The 24,163-nt window shown below is 43.0% G+C and overlaps 1 protein-coding gene across 3 annotated transcripts in view; it reads right to left on the reverse strand.

The window, feature by feature from the left end:
• Positions 1-10,186: 10,186 nt before the first annotated feature.
• The window catches only part of LOC139749575 (protein O-linked-mannose beta-1,2-N-acetylglucosaminyltransferase 1-like), a 29,021-nt gene continuing 15,044 nt past the window's right edge, over positions 10,187-24,163 (reverse strand). The window contains exons 4-14 of one of the 3 annotated variants that reach the window (XM_071663651.1): positions 22,525-22,641; positions 21,568-21,784; positions 21,132-21,259; positions 18,435-18,502; positions 17,009-17,272; positions 16,093-16,225; positions 14,538-14,660; positions 13,926-14,047; positions 13,292-13,499; positions 11,409-11,518; positions 10,187-10,727 (exon numbers count right to left, since the gene is read on the reverse strand). In XM_071663651.1, coding sequence (XP_071519752.1) covers positions 10,556-10,727; positions 11,409-11,518; positions 13,292-13,499; positions 13,926-14,047; positions 14,538-14,660; positions 16,093-16,225; positions 17,009-17,272; positions 18,435-18,502; positions 21,132-21,259; positions 21,568-21,784; positions 22,525-22,641 — 1,662 coding nt within the window. In that variant the 3' untranslated portion in view covers positions 10,187-10,555. Of the gene's footprint in view, positions 10,728-11,408; positions 11,519-13,291; positions 13,500-13,925; positions 14,048-14,537; positions 14,661-16,092; positions 16,238-17,008; positions 17,273-18,434; positions 18,503-21,131; positions 21,260-21,567; positions 21,785-22,524; positions 22,642-24,163 lie in introns of all 3 variants that reach the window. The other 2 variants (XM_071663641.1, XM_071663659.1) reach the window with 2 other exon arrangements.

Raw genomic sequence — 24,163 nt, forward strand, 5'->3', positions numbered from 1 at the left:
CCTCCGACACATATATCCTCTTGGTCAATCTTTCCTCACTCATTCTCTCCATGTGCCCAAACCACTTCAAAACACCCTCCTCTGCTCTCTCAACCACGCTCTTTTTATTTCCACACATTTCTCTTACCCTTACGTTACTCACTCGATCAAACCACCTCACACCACACATTGTCCTCAAACATCTCATTTCCAGCACATCCATCCTCCTGCGCACAACTCTATCCATAGCCCACGCCTCGCAACCATACAACATTGTTGGAACCACTATTCCTTCAAACATACCCATTTTTGCTTTCCGAGATAATGTTCTCGACTTCCACACATTCTTCAAGGCCCCCAGGATTTTCGCCCCCTCCCCCACCCTATGATCCACTTCCGCTTCCATGGTTCCATCCGCTGCCAGATCCACTCCCAGATATCTAAAACACTTCACTTCCTCCAGTTTTTCTCCATTCAAACTCACCTCCCAATTGACTTGACCCTCAACCCTACTGTACCTAATAACCTTGCTCTTATTCACATTTACTCTTAACTTTCTTCTTCCACACACTTTACCAAACTCAGTCACCAGCTTCTGCAGTTTCTCACATGAATCAGCCACCAGCGCTGTATCATCAGCGAACAACAACTGACTCACTTCCCAGGCTCTCTCATCCCCAACAGACTTCATACTTGCCCCTCTTTCCAAAACTCTTGCATTTACCTCCCTAACAACCCCATCCATAAACAAATTAAACAACCATGGAGACATCACACACCCCTGCCGCAAACCTACATTCACTGAGAACCAATCACTTTCCTCTCTTCCTACACGTACACATGCCTTACATCCTCGATAAAAACTTTTCACTGCTTCTAACAACTTGCCTCCCACACCATATATTCTTAATACCTTCCACAGAGCATCTCTATCAACTCTATCATATGCCTTCTCCAGATCCATAAATGCTACATACAAATCCATTTGCTTTTCTAAGTACTTCTCACATACATTCTTCAAAGCAAACACCTGATCCACACATCCTCTACCACTTCTGAAACCACACTGCTCTTCCCCAATCTGATGCTCTGTACATGCCTTCACCCTCTCAATCAATACCCTCCCATATAATTTACCAGGAATACTCAACAAACTTATACCTCTGTAATTTGAGCACTCACTCTTATCCCCTTTGCCTTTGTACAATGGCACTATGCACGCATTCCGCCAATCCTCAGGCACCTCACCATGAGTCATACATACATTAAATAACCTTACCAACCAGTCAACAATACAGTCACCCCCTTTTTTAATAAATTCCACTGCAATACCATCCAAACCTGCTGCCTTGCCGGCTTTCATCTTCCGCAAAGCTTTCACTACCTCTTTGTTTACCAAATCATTTTCCCTAACCCTCTCACTTTGCACACCACCTCGACCAAAACACCCTATATCTGCCACTCTATCATCAAACACATTCAACAAACCTTCAAAATACTCACTCCATCTCCTTCTCACATCACCACTACTTGTTATCACCTCCCCATTTGCGCCCTTCACTGAAGTTCCCATTTGCTCCCTTGTCTTACGCACTTTATTTACCTCCTTCCAGAACATCTTTTTATTCTCCCTAAAATTTAATGAAAATTGGAACAAAAGAAAAAGCCAAGAAAGGAGTAGCTCACCTTCCTCAAAGGCTTAGGCTGGGAAGTCTGAATTTGTGTGGATTTTACCAAGATGAGTAGGAAGAAGTTGGTAATTTGTTTGACAAGAGGAATCTGTATGTTCTATATGATTATAACAAAGCTAAATGAGAAAGGAGATTAGTTTGTGAATGTCTTAGTGGTAAAGTCAGGGGTCAGTGTGAGGGTGAGATTTAAAGAAGGGTAGCACTTCTGAAGGAGGAGTAATGAGAATGTGTGAAAGAGTGTAAAGAAGTAAGCCCCATACTGACGTGGGTAAAAATAAAAGTGGATTACAAGGAGTGGGTGATATTAGTGCTCATAAGGAGATAAGAGGGCTAAAGAAGAAATGGGCTTGTTTTGGGAGCTGCTGAGTGAGTGTCAGCAGTTTTGATTTAAGGGATTGAGCATTAGTGATGGGTGATTTGAATGTGGGAATGGGTAATGTCACAGCTGAGGGTATAATATGAGGGCATTGGGTCTGCAGTGTTGTGAATATGAATAGTAAACAGGTGATGGAAATGTGCTGAAAAATGAACGGTGATTGTGAATACCTGTGTAAGTAAGAACAATGAAGAGGGGACATTATTGGACTATGTCCTGAAAGGAAGGCATACAAAGGAGAGACTTTGATGTGAATGCATTGAGAGGCAATTGAGGGTATGTCTAATCATTACTTGGTTAAGGCTCTAAGAAAAGAGGAAATTATATGGGTTGTAGGAGTGTTGTGGAAGTGAATGAGCATGGAAAACAGGCTTGTGAGAAGAGAAACCAGGAAAGACTGAGTGTAGAATGGCAAAACATGAGAATAGTTGAAGCTACGGAAGTGAGTGTGGATGGGTATTTAGGGAAGTACTGCTTACATATGTGAGAGAAGTGTATGGCATGCAGGTTAGAGGTGGACAGATGAGACAGGGTAGTGTGTAACAGGATGAGGGTGTTAAATTGCAAGAGAAATAGTCTCTAGAGATGTTATATGAATGCCAAGGAATGGTCTGTAGATGTGAATGTGCAAAGGAGAGTGAATGTGTTGGAAATGAAATGTCTGAGGACAAGTGGTGTGAGGAGAGTTGAGAAAGTAATGAGGGTAAGAGAGAGATGTGGTAATAAGAAGAAAGTAGTTGAAAGAGGATTGAAGAGGGTGTGCTAAAATGGTTTGGACAAGTGTGAGAGGTTGAAAGAGAAGCCATGTGTCAGAAGTGGAGGGGACAAGGAGAATGGGGAGACCAAACTTGAGATGGAATGAAAAAGATTTTGCACTCTCGGGGCCTAAACATGCTGGAGGAGGAAAGGCTTGTATGGAATGGAGTGAACTGGAGTTATGCAGTATACATAGGGAATGACATGATGTCAATGGACTAAACCAGAGCACATGAAGCAGCTGGGGGAAACCACAGAAAGGTCTGTGGGGGCCTGAGTGAAAATGGGGGGCCATGATTTCAGTGAATAAACAGGACAGTTAGAGAGTGGATGGTAACAAATAAAGCCTTTTCTTTATCTCTTCCAGGCACTACTGAATTAATACAACAAATGGCATATAAGCATGAAATCTTTTTTTATTTTTATTATACTGTTGCCGTCTCCCACGCTAGTGAGGTACCACAAGGAAACAGATGAAAGAGTGGCCCTACCCACACATGCACATATACATACCTATACATTTCAACTTCTACATACATACACAGAAATATGCATGTATACACATGAACATATTCATACATGCTGCCTTCATCCATTCCCATCACCACCCCACCGCACATGAAATGGCACCCCCCCTCCCCCCGCAGGCGCATGAGGTAGCGCTAGGAAGAGACAACAAAGGCCATATTTGTTCACTCAGTCTCTAGCTGTCAAGTGTAATGCACCAAAACCACAGCTCCCTTTCCACATCCAGGACCTACAAAACTTTCCATGGTTTACCCCAGATGCTTCACGTGCCCTGGTTCAATCCATTGACAACACGTCAACCCTGGTATACCACATCATTCCAATTCACCATTCCTTGCACACCTTTCACCCTCCTGTATGTTCAGGCCCCGATTGCTCAAAATCTTTTTCACTCCTTCCCTCCACCTCCAATTTGATCTTACACTTCTCGTTCCCTCCACCTCTGACACATATATCCTCTTTGTCAATCTTTCCTCACTCATTCTTGCCATGTGACCAAACCATTTCAATACACCCTCTTCTGCTCTCTCAACCACACACTTTTTATGATCACACATCTCTCTTACCCTTTCATTACTTACTCGATCAAACCATCTCACACCACATATTGTCCTCAAACATCTCATTTCCAACACATCCACCCTCCTCCACACAACCCTATCCACTGCCCATGCCTCGCAACCGTATAACATTGTTGGAACCACAATTCCTTCAAACATACCCATTTTTGCTCTCCGAGATAATGTTCTTGCCTTCCACACATTCTTCAACGCTCCCAGAATCTTTGCCCCCTCCCCCACCCTGTGACTCACTTCTGCTTCCATGGTTCCATCTGCTGCTAAATCCACTCCCAGATATCTAAAACACTTCACTTCCTCCAGTCAAGTAAGGATGTAGTGCTAGAACCACTCCAGACGTGAGAGCAGCACTCCCTACAAGGATGAATCAATCTTTTGTATAAACAGAGCAACTGTTCAGAGGAAAAAAGTTTCAATATCTAAACAGGACAACCAGCTTCTTAGAGGCAGACTTAGGTATCTCTGTAGAGCGGGGTTTTCAAGAAAGAGTAGATATTACACTATATCAAGTATGTTCATTTGAGTTGAGGTGAATTACAGAACCATCAAATGAGAGATAAGAGTTGTCGGAGTTTTTGATAGAGAGATGTATAGAAAATAGATCTTGGTCTTAAGTAAATTATGTCTACCTCACTGAGGTATCATATGCAAGTCTGAGTTTATCAAGGAAACTGTGTCAACTCGAGATGTAGATTGAGTGAGAGAATGAGGAGCAGGATTGAAGGATGTGGATGAATGCAGTGTTGATTTTGTAAGCATTTGAATGCATTTGGTTGTTTGTGAAAGAGAGGAAATCATTGAAAAAAAGGAGAAAAGTGTAGTGAACAGGACAGAACCTTGAAGTACACCACTGTTGATGGTTAAGGGTAGGAGGCTGATCCATCAACAACCACAGAGATAGGTAAGGCAGAGAGGGAGGTGTATTTGAAGGAGCAAAGTGAGGGAGGGGAGCTTGGAGATGAGACCCTGATGCCATACCCTGTCAAAAGCTTTGGATGTCAAAGGAAACTACACAAGACTTCCCAAATTTTTTTTTAGGGATGATGACCAGACAATAGTAAGAAAAGAAAGAATATCACCAGTGGGTCATGCTTTACAGAAGCCATATTGGTAATCAGATCAATGATTGTGAGTTTTGAGGTGTCTTAGATATGAGAGTTGAGGAAGGATTCAAAGATGAAATGGTAAATATCACAATAACAGGGCAATAGTTAAAGGAGTCAGAATGGTCACCCTTCATAGGGATGGGATCTATCAACACAAGCTTACAAGAAAAAAGAAAAATTTTGGTTTTTAAACAGAGATAGAACAGACGAGAAAGCACAGGTGCAAGTTCAGAGGCATGCAACAAAGAACCCAATTCATTCATATTATGAAGACAGCTGACTTTCCATCTGTTTGTTTCAAATTCACTCCATTTGCTCACCTTGTATGTCATCTTATCACAACTACTCCTTAAAGAGATTTTGAAAGGATCTGCTAGTGGGACAGATCTACGGTAGTAAATTTAATGCCTATAATTTTTTTTTCTTGAAACCTTTATGATCTTACCATCTCCATTGGTGGCTGTATATTCCACTGCTCAACTCCATAAAATAGTTGGTGTAACTGTAATGTTTGATTTATCTTGGAAACCCCAATTACACATATAACTGTCTTCCTCAAAATAAACACAATTTGCAAATGCTGAAGGTACATCTTTTAGTTGCAGGAGGAGTTGTATAGTAGCATTAATTTGTTTACATGGAGTACTGCTTATACATCTAAGGCAGCTGCAGCCCCACATGATAACTAACTCAAGCAAGATTAAAACAATCCAGCTTTTTAATTCCCCTAATCTAGCCTCCGAATTTGATCCACATTCTTTTGATGGACTGCTTGGTGTCCTTCTTACTCCTCTTGACAGCTGATGGCTTTTATGTCTCTGCCTTAAGCTTTATTATTATTATTATTATGAAAAACGTTAAGACCTCTTTTACAGGGCTCTTGAACCTTCAAGGTTGTGCTACAATCAGCAACAGGGAAAGGATGGATTCTTTTGAAGTGAGGTCTTTGACAGGACTACTCCTTTTTTGTCCATTGGCAATGATACACCCTCAACAAAGTCGACTTTTCACTCTTGGTGTTCCACATGCAGATGGGATCCAGTTCTTCCCCATTATGTTGGATTATGTGATGACTGGACATTACTAACTCTAAGATGTCATTTTCTTTCCTTTAAAAAATTAAGCATTAGAAGTTCTGGTATCTTTTGTAACATTTTAACCTGCCTTTTTATTAGACAAGCTTTCCACCACTTCGGGCACTTTCAAGTGATTCTCTTTGATTTCCTTTTTTTTCTTTGTTACATTTAGGTTTTTTTGTTTTACTTTGGGCATGAGTTTATGAAATATTAACAAAGGCTAAAACTTGTTCACTTGACTGATAGAAAGAAAAATACAGTAGATGTATGAGATAAGCAAGACTCAAGAAGGAAATAGTTTATGTGAAGTTGAATGAAATCATAGAAAAAATTGTATGATAATGCCAGATGGTATGAGTAAAGCAATACTCAGAAGAATTTGTAGACAGATCAAATAGGAAGATTAAGGTGAATGCAAGAAAGTTTTATTGTGTTAGAAGGTTTTGGAGTGGAATTCCCTGTATAAGGCTAGACATATGCCAAGAAAAAACGAAAATTGTTCTGTGCATCATTATTAGGTGTGATCTGTATGGTGTTCATAACTTTTTTTAATTGGAACATTAAAGATAGTATGATATGAGAATGATCAAGACTTTTAAGTTATTTCATTTAAAAGCTAGTTTCTAGAAATTGATTCCTGGTAATTTTTTCCACTTGATTGTAACAGTATATTGAGAATTCTAGTAGTCCTATAATGTATGGCATTTTATTTAACTCCTTTATGACCTTTATTTTTTTTTTTTTCCAAAAAAAGGAACAGAGGGGGCCAGGTGAGGATATTCCGAAAAAGGCCCAGTCCTCTGTTCTTAACGCTACCTCGCTAATGCGGGAAATGGCGAATAGTTTGAAAAAAAAAAAAAATGACCTTTATTTGTAAAGAAGTCTCTTTCTAACATAGTACCAAGAATTTTTTATTTGTATACAGTACAGTATACTTGTTGGACTTTTTATGTCCAGTATTTTTTGAAAGTCTCGTGGTTTTGGCTTAATGTGTTGTATTAAGGATTCTATTTTTGAAAGTCTCTTGTGGTTTTGGCTTAAATGTGTTGTGTTAAGGATTCTATTAAGTTTTAGGTGTACATTTTATTTGTGATATACACAAAATCTATCTAATATTGTGTTTCTCATCTATGCATTATGTTGTTCTTATAACACAGAATGGTACACAATTTTATTTCATTGAAATTAGAATTAGATAGGTCATAGTAATTGTGGACTTTTTCCTGCTTGTCTTTGTTGAAGCTGTCAGGGTATACAGAGGCATGAAGGAGTTTACTCTTTTCACGCAATAAAATATGAAAATGATTATGCAGTTTCAATCAACACAAAATAAAGATGCCCAGGGTTAAGGAACTTATAAGAAGAGCAGTAGTCCAGCATTATTGTAGTTAGAGGGAAGGCATAGAAAGACTTGAAAGTTTATCAATTTTTTCTGTCACTTTTTTCCACATATTCATATCACCTCTGGATTTTGATAGATGCCTTATCCCATTCCCATAATACAACCACATCTGTCTATCTCTCCAGCATTATTGTAGTTAGAGGGAAGGCATAGAATGACTTGAAAGTTTATCAGTTTTTTCTGTCACTTTTTTCCGCACATTCATATCACCTATGGATTTTGATAGTTACCTTATCCCATTCCCATAATACAACCACATCTGTCTATCTATCTATATCTCAGATGTCCATTCCCTCTAGAAACTCCTATTAAGGATATATCCAAGGCAAAAGAGTCTCCATTTATCCCTATCCTTACATGCCTCCATCACATACACCATTGCATACACTCTTCCCTTATTTCTCTTCAGTAATATTCCACTCTTATTTCCTCTTGTCACAGGTGGCCTTTCTCTCACACCAACCATGGAGTGGATGTGGCAGTGAATGGAACCATGGGAACAGATGTGAGCCATAGGATGGGTGAGGAAACAAAGGTCTTGGGTACATCAAGGAATGTACGGAAAAAGAGGTCACTACATTCTAGGGCAAAAATGGGTGTGCTGGATGGTATATCGATCCTATCAGTACTGCATGGATGTATGGGTATAAAGAATAGGGTGATTTTGTTGGGAATTAGTTTGAGGACAATATATAGTGTGAGGAGAGTAACAGACTCCTTGGTAAGACAAGGAGGCTAATGGACTCTGTGTTAAGAAGAATGGATTCTGTGTTAAGATAAGGAGGGAAATAGACTCCATGGTAAGAGAAGGAGGCCAATGGACTCCATGTTAATACAAGGAGGCCAATGGACTCTTGTTTTAAGACAAGGAGGCCACTGTGTTAAGTAGCAAATGGACTTCAAGTTAAGACAAGGGGGCAAATGGATATCATGTTAAAGACTAGGAGATTAATGGACTGTTTAGACAAGATGACAAGATGCCATTAGAACTACGTTAAGATAAGGAGGCCAATGGAGTCCACATTAATACGAGAGGAATAAACTCCATGTTCAGACAAGGAGAGGAATACACTCTGTGATAAGACAAGGAAGCCAACAGACTCCATGTTACGACAAGGAGGCCGATCAACTGTGTTAAGACAAGGTCACTGGACTCTGTGTTAAGACAAGGAGATGAATGGATTGTATGTTGAGAAGAGAGGAATGACTCCATGTCAAGAAGAGAGGAATGGACTCCAAGTTAAGGTAAGGAGGCCATCAGACTCTATGTTAAGATAGAGTAATGGACTTCATGTTAAGACAAATGCAGGAATGGACTCTTGTGTTAAGACATGGAGACAAAGTGACTGTGTTAAAACAAGGAGAGGAATAGACTCTTTGTTAAGAAAAGGTGATGAATGGGCTCCTTGTTAAGAAAGGAGAGGAATGGACTTTATTTTGAGAGACGGAGGCCAGTAGACTCTGTGTTAAGGCAAGTAGGCCAATGGACTTCATGTTGATACATGGGGAGGAATGAACTCATGGCATGTTAAGACAAGGAGAGGAATGGATTGCTTGTTAAGACAAGAAAAGGAATGCACTCTGTTTTAAGACAAAAAAAGCCAGTGGACTGTATTGAGACAAGGAGATTAATGGGCTCCATATTAAGCCAATGATTAGAGTAAGGAGGGAAGGAACTACGAGTTGAAGTATGTAGATTGGAACAGCAACATGAGAGTGAACAGTGTTAGATGTTGCTGAGAGATTATCAGTTATGGAGAGATGAGATTAAGCAATACAAATGATAGGGTAAGAGGAGAAATTCCCTCCATCAGTGGCTCCCACAATGGACCAGCTGAAGACAAAGCTTTGCATAAAGGAAGAGAAAATCAGAAAAGCAAAACAGGAAGTTTAGAAAGCCAAGCCATCAAATGCTTCAGAGTAGTCAAGAACGACAAGATACATAAAATTCTTTAAGGTATTGACTTGCACAGTAGAATTCATCAGTAAATCTTGCACTTTAAAAGTCATGCTGGTGAGCAAATATAGAAAGTAAACACAATCTCATAATTTTAGTTATCTTATTATGAGCAATAAGATGCTGCATCATTTACTGCAAGGACTGTTTGGACCTTTCCAAGAAAGCTTTTTTTTTTATATGTATATAATCTTGTACTCAGTGTTGTAGCATGTGTCTATATGTCTCTGGCCATAAACTTTACAAATCCTTTGCATAACATTTCCAGTTAAGCTAAAGCTACGGTAGTACCAAGAGCTTACTTTTAATTAACAGTGAAAACATCTTGTAGTCTGCTGATCTTACTACTTTCTCCATACAGATTTTACTTGAAAAAAAGTTAATTGTGATGGAAAATGGATTTGCTGGTGCATATTTGCATTCATACTTCAAACAAGTGTGTTAGTTCCTTTCTGATAACAGACTTCTTATTAACAACCCATCATTATGTTCACTAAATCTCTTTATCTAGTTCAACTTTGGAGAATCCACAAGTTAGATTTTAATTCCTTTACCGGTAATACTTGCATACCTGTGTGTGGCTTCAGACACAAGCATGTTACATTCTGATCTCAGGGTATGTAGGACAAGTAGCAAGGTCTGAGAATGAGATCATTAAACTGTCTGTGGTTGTGCTTTATGCAAACTCAAGAGCAATGAGTATGCTGGACAATTCATTTTGTAGGATGTATATACAATTGTTCATTATATTCTTTATCTGTTACCATTAGGCAATCATAGTGTGCTGTCAATACAGGTATTCTAACTTATTATTTTCAGTTTATAGTTCTGCATTTGTTGATAAGCACTTTTCTGTAAGGGTTCACAAGAACAGTGTGACTGGTGATGTGAATGTTGTGATGGTGAATGTTGTGAAGAACCCCCATGACAAAAGTCTCCTTTACCTTCTTTCTTTCCTTCATCAGTGTAAGTAATGGGAAATATCCTCAGGGACAGGCATGAGAGGTTCTCACATCTCCCTCAGCCTATAGTCATAACATTACTCCAGTTTATGTTTGTTCCAACATAAAAGTACTCTGGTTAATAAGTAAAGCCTTCTATTTTCTTTATTGGAAGTGATATGGTGGAGGCCCTGCATCAGCCAGGTGGGTGTATCGCTTCTGTATAGGCTGCAGGTGGTAGTGCTCCTGCCGCAGCTGCCCACCTCCCTTACGGAAAGCTGCCGCCAGGATCTCTGTTGTGGCTCGGAATACCGTCACATCTGCTGGCTTGATACTACTGTAAGAGAGTAGTGTTTGACAACAGTTATATCAGGCTGCTACAAACAGAAATCTACATACTTATATATGATATGTAACTTTATCTCTCTTCCAAATTACTAACTCGTTCCCACTTACATGGGATAGATCAGGTACATGCAGCCTACCACTTTCACTCATACACATCCTCAACCCATGTCCAGTGTATTCAAGTGAACTATAAATAACCAGGCTCACATTGGCACTTCATATTTTCTAACTTTGCAAGTCTCATTGACTCTTGAGGTGAGACTAACATCCCCATTCTAACATCTACCCCTTCACACACAAGATACCTGTCTCCACCACACACCATGAGCAGTCGTATGCTAACATGAAGCTAACATATCCCAAGTGATGGACTAGCGTTAAAGGTTAACCCTCTGTGTTGGCTGGCTCTGACACTGACCGGGCTGAGCAACAGGAACAAATATGCTGCTCATCATTTCAAGAATGACGTGGATACCTCCCTGCTGGGGACCAGCCAGAACACAGTAAAGTGAGACGTACATTATGTACAGACTGTATACACTGACGTAACATCCATTGGTGGGGAGGGCCACCAGCAACAGATGGCCCGAGCCCCACCAGACACTCACCTATAGGGAGAAGAGGGATGGGCTACCAACAGAAAATAGCCTAAGCAGCAACAGACACTCACCTGTAGGGGGATGCTGGGTAGGCCACCAGCAGCAGGTGGGCTGGGCCATACCTAAGCCGATAAAGGCCATGGTGACCCTCTCGGGACTCTAGAGCGAAAGTTCCCAGGCACTGCAAGACAACAGAAGGAGTTAGAGCTATGATACCATTACAGTACATTTAAACAGAGGTGACAGGTAGACTGGATATGGCTAAAGTCAAAACTCTAAAGGACAGTGTATTTCTTTTACCTTTTCAGTGCACTAATGATCCTAACTAGTTACTGGCTTCTTGGTATCATAATGGGTACACTCTAAGTCAACAAACTGGTATTAAGCTGTCATGCCAGTCAACAACACTGGCCACATGTGTATGAACTACAACACTAAGCAGCTCCCCTGTCACGCCGAGTGTCTCATCCAGAATGACACTGTCACCATGAGAGCCAAGTAACTTTGTACTGGGACAGGACAGATGGGTCCTCCGTCGGGCGAGTCCACAACTCAACAGGATAACTGTCAGTTGAATCGTGGGCTAACACACCAAGCTACCACAGTACTGCCATAGTGTGATCACATACCAGTCCTCTAGCACAGTCTACACATTGGTACTTTGCGAGTCCCTCGACCAACACTTGCTTACCAGCATGACAGTCCACCTTACCAGGGACTGAACCTGTGCAGACTGCCACTGTCACAACAGTGCAGACCATGCCACTGTCACAACAGTGCAGACTGTGCCAGTCAAAACAATGCAGACCGTGCCACTGTCACAACAGAGCAGGTCGTGCCACAGTTACACCTGCAGACCGTGCCACTGTCACAACAGTGCAGCAGTGCCTCGAAGCCATATAACATTGTTGGTACTACTATACCTTCACACACACACTCATTTTCGCCCTCCCTGATACTAACCTCTCTTCCTACATTCTTCAATGATCCAGGAACCTTTGTCCCTCAGCCACCCTTTGACTCGCTTCCACGTTCACTCCCAGGTATCTAAACACGACTTCAATTCTTTTCCATTCACAGTCACACCTCAAGCATCCTCTCCTATCCTGCTGAACCAAATAACTTTATTTTTTATTTACATTTACTCAACTTTCTTCCTTTCATACGCTCTACTTAACTCATTCACCAACTTCGGCAGTTTCTCACTTGAACCTGCCACCAGTGCTCAGTTGTCAGCGAGCAACTGACACTTCCCAGGCCCTCTCATCCCCTTACGACTGCACACTCTCCCCTCTCCAAGACTTCCATTTACCTCCCTCACCACCACATCCATGCACAGATTAAACAACCATGGTGACATCAAACACCGCTGCAAAAGACCAGTCACGTAATCACTCACTCGCTTCCTACTCGTGCACGTGCCTTTTACCCTTGACATAAACTTCTCTGCTTCTAGCAGCTTTCCTCCCGCACCATGTTTTCTTAATAAAATCTTCCACAAGGCATCTCTATCATCCAAATCACATGCGTGCTACAGAACCATAACTGCCACATACAAAACTTTCTGTTTCTCTAAGCATTTCTCACACATTCTTCAAAGCAAACACATGATCCACACATCTACCACTTTTGAAACCACACTGCTCCTCCCCAGTCTGATGCCTTGCACATGCCTTCACCGTCTCAGTCACTGCCCTCCCATACAACTTACCAGGTACATTCAACAGACTTATGCCTCTGTAGTTTGAACGCTCACCTTTGTCCCCTTTGCCTTTATACAAAGGCAATCCTCAGGCACCTCACCATGATTCATACATACATTGAATATCCTTACCAACCAATCAGCAACAAAGTCACCCCCTTTCTCAATGAATTCAACTGTAATACCATCCAAACCCGCTGATAGTATGAGATAAAAGCCGAAAGGGATAGATGGATCGAGTCCGGTATTTACCGAAGCTAAGGCGATCCACTCATTGTTGAACCTGAAGTAGCGTATGTCTTCCTCCACGTGGAAAAACAAGACTAGGATATCGTCCTCGTCCACGGTGAACCTGTAGGAGAAGTAGTCGTCCTCACAAGGGTTGGTCTGGCTCACGTTGATGAACCTTGCTCTCTGCAGTAGGCTGGTGATGTGGGCCTCGTACGTGGCCTGCTCCAGCCTGCACAACACGAGCAATGTTACACATTCTGATGTCACGAAGCGTAAACATCTGACATGTCAGTGTGTGTAAAACATGAAGAAACATTTCCAGAAAAGAAGGGTACTATTTACCTTTAAAACTTAGAAGAGTTAAGGCATGCTGATCCTCAAGTAACTTATACGTTTATGCTGAACCTCAGATAAGTTAAGCCTATGCTAAACCTCACGTAAATCAAGTGAACCTCGGGTAAGTTAGACATGCTGAACTGCAGGTAAGTTGGTCTTATGCTGAACTTCAGGTAAATTGATCTTATGCTGGACCTCAGGTAAGTTAGTCTTATGCTGAACTTCAGGTTAGCTGGCCTTATGATGAACTTCAGATAAGTTCGATCTATGTTAAACGTCAGGTATAACAAAACATTTCAAGTTGAGGGAAAATGTTAACCGTTCTATGCCTTCTACTGTGGCGTTGGGATCCTGGTTGAAATTCTTATCCGAGAAGTAGAGTCGGACGGTGAACTGAGAGATGTGGGAACCTGCGTCTCCGAAGTGATGTGAACGAGATACCTGTGGGGGAGAAGGGCAGTGTGAGATAACCCGCCCTTCACACTCTGCAGACAGGGAGACAGTGAGTGCAGGACACATGTGACCGGAGATTACTACATTATAGTGTTGGTCAACATGACACCAGTATTACTGTGACAATACTAGATGCAGCGATGAATGATAACACACACACACACACACACACACACGGACCTCCGTGGCGTAACGGTTAGCATTACTGACGTCACGCATGAGTGGTCTGCCTGGGATTAAACCCACGAATCCTGATTCGCATCAGCCAATCCTCAGTCCATGTGGATATCCTCCATACCTATGTGGGGCTGGTGGACACATCATACACATGACACACGCTACTACGTGTGTGTGTGTGTGTGTGTGTGTGTGTGTAAAGGTAAATACACGTTACATATATACAATGATAAGAGACGAGTCAACACCAGTGTAAGCCTGTGTGCCCGCCAAATGGTGATTCAGCCAGTCAGATGCAGACCTCAGGGATGACGCACTCCCGGCCGTCCCTCAAGAAGTGGTAGGTGTACACGTCCCAGTCGTACTCCTCCTCCTCCTGACGTGCCAACTCCCACGCCATCACCCGTGCGAACTCCCGCCTCACCTGCAGACCACAGACGACTGAGCCACTCAACGGGTGAAATTGGGGATGGGTGACTGATGAAGGTGACGGGTTGGTGAAGATGACATGGACGCCGATAATGGCCGGTGGGTAAAGAAGGAGATGGAAAGGACCGATAACGAGAGACCTGGTGATCAATGGTAAGGTTTATACTGACGCAAAAGTTTTATTGGAAAGCATCATTGAATGGAAATAGTAATCTAAGTAGATTCTGAAGTCGGATACTTCAGGTAGACGATCAGATCTGAAAGAAAAGAAATACATTTTTAGGTATGTGTCTGTGAGAAATATTAAAAACTACAATTTCTGTACAGTCTTAGTTACTGATACTTGTCACTGAAGTATTTTATATAGAGGTAATTAGAAGGTATTAATAGTTTCCACAGTGACCACATCTGTTGGTAGTATACCTCATGTTCTACAACTGTACTGCTTAAACGGCTATGATCCACGTCATTATCATATTATCTTATCCTGTCGTTACGTTATTTCTGGTGGTTGAACCCGAGTCTGTTGTTGTGAGGAACGTGTGTGAGGAACCTGTGTGCTGTTTTCGGAATTATCTAATAAATTGAAGCCTTGTACCAGATCTCGGAGTCTGCAGTGTTAATCAAAAACAATCTTACATTTCTATCATTTCCCTTATTTCTGCTTGGGTAATGATATTTGTTGTTCTTTTCTGTATTCTCTCTAGTTTTCCATCCTTGACTACGTCAAATGACCACAACTGAACAGCTTTCTCCACCTGAGTTCAGAGCCTGGTCGAGAGTACTGTAACCATTGTCTTAGTTTATAATTCTACCAACGAAGCTTAAAATCATTATGTCCCAAATGTGGGCACAACGCTTCACACTGAGTATCTCAAGTTACCACACATTATTTTCCCTCTTTAACCTCATTTATTGTTTAGTCTTATACAATACCTTCTTCGCCGGAAAAAAATAATCTGTAAGATATAACACTCAGTTCATGAGTATCTAAGATTCATCAACTGGTCGTACTGTGAAACACATGGTCGTATTGTGAAATACATCAATTGGTCGCACTGTGAAATACATCAACTGGTTGTACGGTGACATACATCAACTGGTCGTATTGTGAAATACATCAACTGGTCGTACCATGAAATACATCAATTGGTCGCACTGTGAAACATCAACTGGTCGTACCGTGATGTCGTCCTCATACATGAGATTGTAACATTATAAGTCTTGACATTTTCTTCTGTTTCCTTCTAGAAATATTGTGAGGTTTTCCTCATATTGCTGGTGATGATGGTGAGGCTCTATGACCCTGGCTCTGGATGACACACCAACCACTGAGACACTGGCTTTGGCTGACACGCTAACCACTGAGACACTGGCTCTGGCTGACACCACGGGGGAGGGAGGGAGGGACGAGCGTGAGGACTCACCATCCAGCCATAGTTGGTGTAGCTCTCTGCCCGCAGGACGGCTCGGGGGTCGTGCGAGGTGTGGGGGTACGACAGATCGTTGTGGGCCGAGGCACAGTGTAAGCTGGCGTCGTGCTGCAGGAGGCTGGCTGACCTGTTGAGGAAACTATTCGACGGTCAGGACCTGGCTTCCCTGCTGACGTGAGGGTAAGGTCAGGAGGAACTAAATTATTATAGAGATGGATGATCGACCATAAACACGAAAAGGTAAACATTATTCTCTGTACCAACCAAACTGACTGGTTCCTGAACCCAGTATATATAGAGCTTCCAGCTACACTAACATAGAGCTCCTAGCTACACTATAATAATAATAATAGAGCTAGCTACACTAATAATCATATTTCACTTTTGTTACTAACAAAACTAAACTGCTATATATTTCATTTTTCAAATTTACTTGAAATCATTAAGGACGATCATTTTTATTTATGATATAAACTTTATATCGTGAAGTTTTTTATATGAAATAATTCTGAATATTCGATAGCAAGGTCGCACTTTATGACAGGGTCATAAGGGTTTTATGTTAAGGTTGGTTTGTGGACGGGATATGTTTCCTGAACAAAATGGTAGCTTTTGAGAAATTTGCATTCTGTTTATGTTACTAAGTCATGAGAAGAGAAATGATATTGTCCCTCGTGAGGCGAGTGAGAAGAAATTGACTATGTGACCGTGAGAAAACGAGGTGTTTCACAGCTGCCATGATCAGCTATTGTTGATGTTTATCAATTATACAAGAAAAAGTCATCGTTAAGACGCGTTTTAAGATTATGTAGTTGACGGAGTGAGATCTTATGTTATACTGGTTACCATATTGTTCTGTATGATTCACCGACCACATATTTAGGTCACCAGGGAAGTCATGGAGACGTACACGAAGAAATCTGGCGAGACGCTGATGTCCTCCTCGAGAACGATGACGAAGTCTGCGTCCTGGTACTTGTCCAGGACGTACCTGATGGCGAAGACGAACTGCTTGGAGATGAGGGTGGCGATGTAGCGGCTCTCCTGGTGGGTGACGGTCAGGGGCAGCCCCATCAGGCGTAGGAACTCGGCCAACTCCTGGTGTGGGGTCGGTGTGAACACCTCCAGACGGCTCCTGTCAAACCCTTGTGCTGACATGACTGTCCTCAGGCTCCTGCAGTGACGTGTGGTGGCTCAGACACTCTTGCGTTGACGTATGGTATGGGAATTATTGTATAATCATGTACTGAAGTATGGTATGGTAATTATTGTATAATCATGTACTGAATATGGTATGGGAATTATTGTGTGATCATGTACTGAAGTATGGTATGGTAATTATAGTATAATCATGTACTGAAGTATGGTATGGTAATTATTGTATAATCATGCACTGAAGTATGGTATGGGAATTATTGCGTAACCATGTACTGAAGTATGTTATGGTAATAATTGTGTAATCATGTACTGAAGTATGGTATGGTAATTATTGTATAATCATGTACTGAAGTATGGTATGGTAATTATTGTATAATCATGTATTGAAGTATGGTATGGTAATTATTGTGTAATCATGTACTGAAGTATGGTGTGGTAATTATTGTGTAATGTACTGAAGTATGGTATGGTAATTATTGTATAATCATGTACTGAAGTATGGTATGGTAATTATTGTATGATCATGTACTGAAGTATAGTAAGGTAATTATTGTATAATCATGTACTGAAATATGGTATAGTAATTATTGTATAATCATGTCCTGAAGTATGGTGTGGTAATTTTGTATAATCATGTGCAGAAGTATGGTGTGGTAATTATTACATCATCATGTACTGAAGTATGGTGTGGTAATTATTGTATAATCATGTGCAGAGGTATGGTGTGGTAATTATTACATAATCATGTACTGAAGTATAGTATGGTAATTATCATACAGTTGAGAAGAATATTCCAGTTTTGGCCTCATGTACGATGTGACCAGCTCACTGAATATTTCCTCATCCAAGACCATGGATGTAGTTCTAACATTCCCCGGCAGTTGGCCTCATCACCAGGGAGGGAGGGAGTCTGGCGACACGTTGGTCATGATGTCAACTCCCACACCTTTTTATGCACAGATTCCTGCTCCATGTATCACGTTACATGATGACCACATAGCACCTTGTATGGTTGTGACTCATCCTCATTATATTTATTTGGGTTGAACTTCATCCAGCATTTATCCGTATCTATAGCTTCCATTTGGCAGATTTTCCTCTCTCTCTCTCTCTCTCTCTCTCTCTCTCTCTCTCTCTCTCTCTCTCTCTCTCTCTCTCTCTCTCTCTCTCTCTCTCACCTGTACAACGCGGGCACCCGGTGAGCGACCAGTATAATGGCGGCCTTCTCGATCTGGTTGTTTTCAATCTGAAATACACACACGTCAGGTAACGTTAATAATACAGGAGTCTGTGTTACATAGTAGTTATGATGCTAAAATTAAAGATCCGTGACAGTCGTTCTTGCGTTGTTCACGTTAATGTTGAGTATCATTTGAGTAATGTCTAGGAACCCCAAAAAATAACAAATGATTATAAAGATATAAAGTCTAGTAAAAGACCACATTAGAAGCAATTTCAGATTTTCACAAAGCTATAAGCGACGACAAGGGAAACAAACTAATCATTGATCATTAGTGATGATATTCCGGTGTACTCTGGGCAGTTTTTGCTGTAAGCAGATTAAGCGGTCGCTGGGAGTCCCAAGCTCTTCAGTGATCCCCATTGTGATCCTGATCAACAGAAAAGCAATAAATGATCGTAATTAGTTACGTTTTAAAGTTCACGAGGGATGAACAGAGATTTTCCGTTGTTTTTGGTCTATAATTCCCATGGATTATCCGCTTTGAAATGGCCGTGCCTTGTACCCTGGCGTCCACCTGGGGAAACTAGACGTAAACACAAGGCTAGGCTGCTGTTTCTGGTCGCTCGCTGAGATAATGGAGTCAATAACTTTCTAGTGTGCACCAACAGGTGTTTACTCGATTCCACCTTCGTTATAGTAGTGATGGATGATCCACGAGACACGCTGTGCAATATCTAAGGGCTCGTGCATGCTATAAGTGAACTGCGAACGATGTAAGTGGTTGTCATAAATGAATCTTAAGCTTGAGGCAAGAACTCCCGCATGACCCGTCATACCGTCCAAAATAAGCTATCCTTCTGGAGAAGAAAAGAGAAAGAAAAATTAAAGGAGATGGAGATCTACTCCGAGGATAAAGGTATGTAATTTTTTGTCTAAAATCTTTCATTCTAATCAAGCTAACATGGCATCCACGACCTTCGCTCACTTACCCACCAATTGGTTTACTCTGGCTCCCGTGTTCCATCCGCCATCGTGTCCTCTCCCCGGGATCTAAAACATCCCACTTCCACCAAGTTCCTTCCATCCATACTTTACCTCAGACCGAACTGGCTATCTCCTCTGACTGCCACTCATCCAGTCACCTTCCTCCTTTCACACACGCCACCAAACTTAAGCACCAGCTTCGACAGTTTCTCACTCAAGTTTGCCATCAGAGCCGTGTCATCTGCAAACAGCAACTGACTGACCTAACTGACCTGCCTACTACATACCCGCTCCTTTCTTCAGAGCCTTGGCACATACCTCCCTCACCTGGTATGTGCCAGGAGTGCAAACCCTCCTTCACCTAAAACAACCCTCCATATCCTCCTGCTCCCACACACCCCTCACTGCTTCTGGCAGCTTTCCTCCCACACAGTATATTCGCAGAATCGTACCACTTGACAAAACATCTCTATCAGCCCTTCCATGCGCTCGCTTCAGATCCATTAATGCGACTTATAAATTCTTTCCTCTGAGTATTTCTTATACAAACTCCTGTAAACGAGTACCTGGTTCGCAATTCGTCTGTCACTCGTGAAACCACAGTACTTCTACCTAGTTCGATGTTCTGTGCATGCCACCACTCTCTCCATCACCACTCTCTGCACAAGCACTCACAATCATCCACGTCTCATAGTTCGCTTTCATTTTCACCTTCATCAGTCTGGGCCTCACTTCTTTGCTGTCTTTTACACATTCCACAATTTCTTCAAATTGACAGAAGTGCCATCCATTCCCTTGCTGTTACCCTCACACTAACCCCAGACTTTACCCCTAGAACAGTCCTTGACTGTTTTCACCCATTACCCTTGCGCTTACTATAGTATCACTAGGAGGCAAAACATCCAGGCTCCTCCTCTCCCCAAACATTGTACCTACATCTTCCTTTTCCTCATCCTGGCTACGTTCACATAGACACACCCCAGCCTGAGCCTTCCAGGAGGATGAGCACTACCCGCTTGGCTCCTTGTCAAGGTTATTTTGTTCCGCAGAATCAGTTTCGAAGATTTCTTTTTTAGAGAAGAGGACCTTTGGTGGAACCAGGGCCCTATGTTAATTATTCAGGGCCCTCTGCTGATAATTCAGGGCTCTCTGGTTATTATTCAGACACTGGTGGCAAAGCAGAAGGTTCCTCCCCACCCACATCTCCCTCCGGCTCAACCGCCGGAAGGAAATAAAAGGAAAAAGATATGCAGTGCTGTATGAGGGGAAGGTACTTCCATGTAGATATCATAGGAAATTGTGAACTGGAAAAACTTGCCGATGAGTATGTTTACAAGATCCGCTCTGTGGCAGCAGTTAGAAAACGAGAACTGATTATCGGTGAAGCAGACGATGGTTTGGTGGTCGTGATTAGAATACGGTTATAATGATTGTGTCTAATACATCTGGGGATGGTGTACTCCAGTGATCCACCACGTCTGCCCACCTTACTGTTGCACCTGTGCCGTGTGCAGCCTTATGGTGGGTGAATGTGTCTCCCTGTGGTCTGTGGTTGAAAGTATATAGTGTTATGAGAGCTTGTGTCAGGTCACGTGGGAGTCGGAAGTTTTAGGGAGAAGACAATGGTTTCCGTTTGGTTGGAGGGGGACGAGTTTGGAGGCTGACCTTGGCTGTGGTGGGTGGGAGGAGGACGAATTTGGAGGCTGACCTTGGCTGTGGTGGGTGTGAGGAGGTCAGGTGTGGGGCAGGAGCACAGGTCACCGTACTGCTCGTGCTGGTCACAGAAGCTTCGCCGTAGCTCCCAGTGTTCCCCCGAGGGCCACTCTGGACACACCTCTGCCAGCCGCCCACCGTCAGCCCATCGTCAGCCCACCGTCAGCCCATCGTCAACCCAGCATCAGCCCACAACCAACATATAAAGGAGTGAGGAGGTTGAATTAGTGATGAATTTTATAGGATTTAAAGTTGTTTTAACACAAATGTTAAGTAAATTCATCTTATATTTATTGTTTATGTTATTTATGTCTTCGTTATGGCGGTTATCACTGTTGTCTTCTCTGTTATGTTGACGATGATGATAGATAACCAACCAGGTCCGTCCTTACCTACCGTGCCGCAGGCGTCAGTTGGGTGGTACGACTCACCTGCGGGGGGTGCCAGGTTCAGGTACACCTGCAGCAGGAGGCCGCTGGCCATGGCCTCCCTGGTGGGGAGGGTGAGCGTCTCGGCCAGCGTGCGCCCGCCCTTGACCCAGGCCCAGGCCCACAGCGCCCCGCGGCCCACCAGGCTGCTGGCTCCTGCAGAACCCTGCCGCTGCAGGAAGACCCGTACCTCCGGCGGCATGCCGTACGACAGGTCACCCTGCACACAGGTCACGTGAACCACATCAGAGATACACACCCTGAGGGAGACGGGTCAGGGGAGGGAAGGCACCTGGCAGGTCAGGGAGGGAAGGCACCTGGCAGGTCAGGGGAGGGAAGGTACCAAGCAGGTCAGGGGAGGGAAGGCACCTGGCAGGTCAGGGAGGGAAGGCACCTGGCAGGTCAGGGAGGGAAGGTACCAGGCAGGTCAGGGGAGGGAATGTACCAGGCAGGTCAGGGGAGGGAAGGCACCTGGCAGGTTAGGGAGGTAAGGTACCAGGCAGGTCAGGGGAGGGAAGGCACCAAGCAGTTCAGGAGAGAGGAGGCTGTAACGAGTTAAGCAGATCATCGTGTGGAGGACAGGTGTTATATAACCACGGGAACCCATGGGTCTGGAATGACAGGGGTGGCAGGTCATGGTACAGGGACGTCTGTGGGGTAGGGAGGATGAAGAACGGAAATATACGGGTCTCATGACGAGTTATTAACCAGATAGACGTCTGAGTCTTACATACAGTCCATGTTGTAGAGCCACTCCTTCCTCCCTGTCTGTGTTCTTGCACAAATCAATCTTATCCACCTTACGGCAGTTACTTCCCCCTTACCCTCTCAAACAACTCCTCCCGTCCCACATGTTGTACAGACACCTCCTCCCGTGCCACATGTTGTACAGACACCTCCTCCCGTGCCACATGTTGTACAGACACCTCCTCCCGTGCCACATGTTGTACAGACACTGACCCTCAACATGAAGACCAGGATTCTGCCGGGCTGGATGGTGTTGAGGAAGGTCTGGACTCGCCTCAGGTCGGACCAGGGCTGGAAGTGCTGGAACCTTCCCATCACTCGACCCATCGACTGCCAAACAAACACACAAGGTAAAATAGATATTTGACCGTGAATGATTATCAATGAATCCTGTTACACAGATTCGCCATCTCCCGCGTTAGGGAGGTAGCGTTAAGAACAGAGGACTGAGCCTAAGAGGGAAAAGCCTCACTTGGCCCCCTTCTCTGTTCCTTATTTTGGAAAAGTAAGAACTGGAGGGAGAGGATTGTACAGCAGGATTCATTGATTATAATCCACAATCATTATATTTCAATCAGGTTTTCGCCATCACGGAGGCATCATCGGGAATCTACAAAAAAAGAATAAAAGAAAGCAAAACTGCGTCACAAAATTTGGATGTGATATGTAAAAGGCAAACTACATGTATGTTTTTAACTAACACTAAAAACCTACAGTACGTAGCACATACAAAGTGAGGAGAAACACTGTGAACCGATACAAATTAACAATGTCATAGCAGGTAGTGTGAGCTACAACCTAAATACGAAATATGGAAAAAGAAGTATATAAAAACTTATGATGGAGTAAACACAGAAAAGCAATATTAAACAAGGTAGAGATACAAACAGTCCATCACTAAATACACTAAGTTGGGCCAACGAGACCGTTATTGTCCGGGTGTGGCGCTAACGTTAGGTGGGGCGTGTCCGAGTCTCTGAACTTCGTAACCCTGGACCGGGTGTGTCAGTGGCACGTTCCTCCTGTCCTGAAATAGGGGACTCGGTAGCTTGTGGTGGATCAGTGACGTGTTCCCCTTGTCCTAAAACGGCATTAGGTCTTCGTCTTATTAGCTGGCCATCAAAAAGCTATATGGCGATGGTCATGTCTGTTTGGATTTGATGACTGGTGCTTTCTCTTTAATGTGAATGGCTTCTAATATCTTTAGTTTCCTCCGATCGCTGCACCTAGGAATGATTTTAGTATCAATAATCTCCCTCGTTAGTCTCGTCCCATGCTTTTGTTTGATTCCACCTTCTTGTAGGTGTAGCGAGAGGTGGCGGTTCAGGGTGTAGGTTGTATGTCCAACGTAGTTTGTGGTGGGGCTGACACACCCCAGTACTGCACCGGTACTCATATACCAACATGGATGCGATTCGAACTTCCAGAGCGACCTACCATACTGTAACTAACTACGGGCGAACATGTTTTCGGATTGCTGTATTACCAGATTGATATCCTTGTCTTCATCAATCGCTTTGCAGTTTCTGGCCACAATATCTCGCACGACCTTCTCCTCCTTACGTCTGTTTGCCACGAGATGTTGTTCTGGCATGTTGTTCACAATGGTATCAGATTTAGTATTGGAATATCCATTGTTGGTCAACACTTGCCAGACACGTCGAAGTTCTTGGTGTGGGAGTTGCCAGGTTGAGCACACCTTGATCCCCTCCCCTCACGTATGCACGAATGACACTCATCTTGTAATTTTCAGTGCATTCACGTATTCCGTTCATACATTAACCTTGGCTGGTGGGTTTTCTGTAGACGTCGGTGACGAAGGATCGTGTTGTGGCACTCACCATTACATCCA

This window comes from Panulirus ornatus, chromosome 1 (assembly GCF_036320965.1).
Source record: "Panulirus ornatus isolate Po-2019 chromosome 1, ASM3632096v1, whole genome shotgun sequence".
Classification (NCBI taxonomy): Eukaryota; Metazoa; Arthropoda; class Malacostraca; order Decapoda; family Palinuridae; genus Panulirus; species Panulirus ornatus.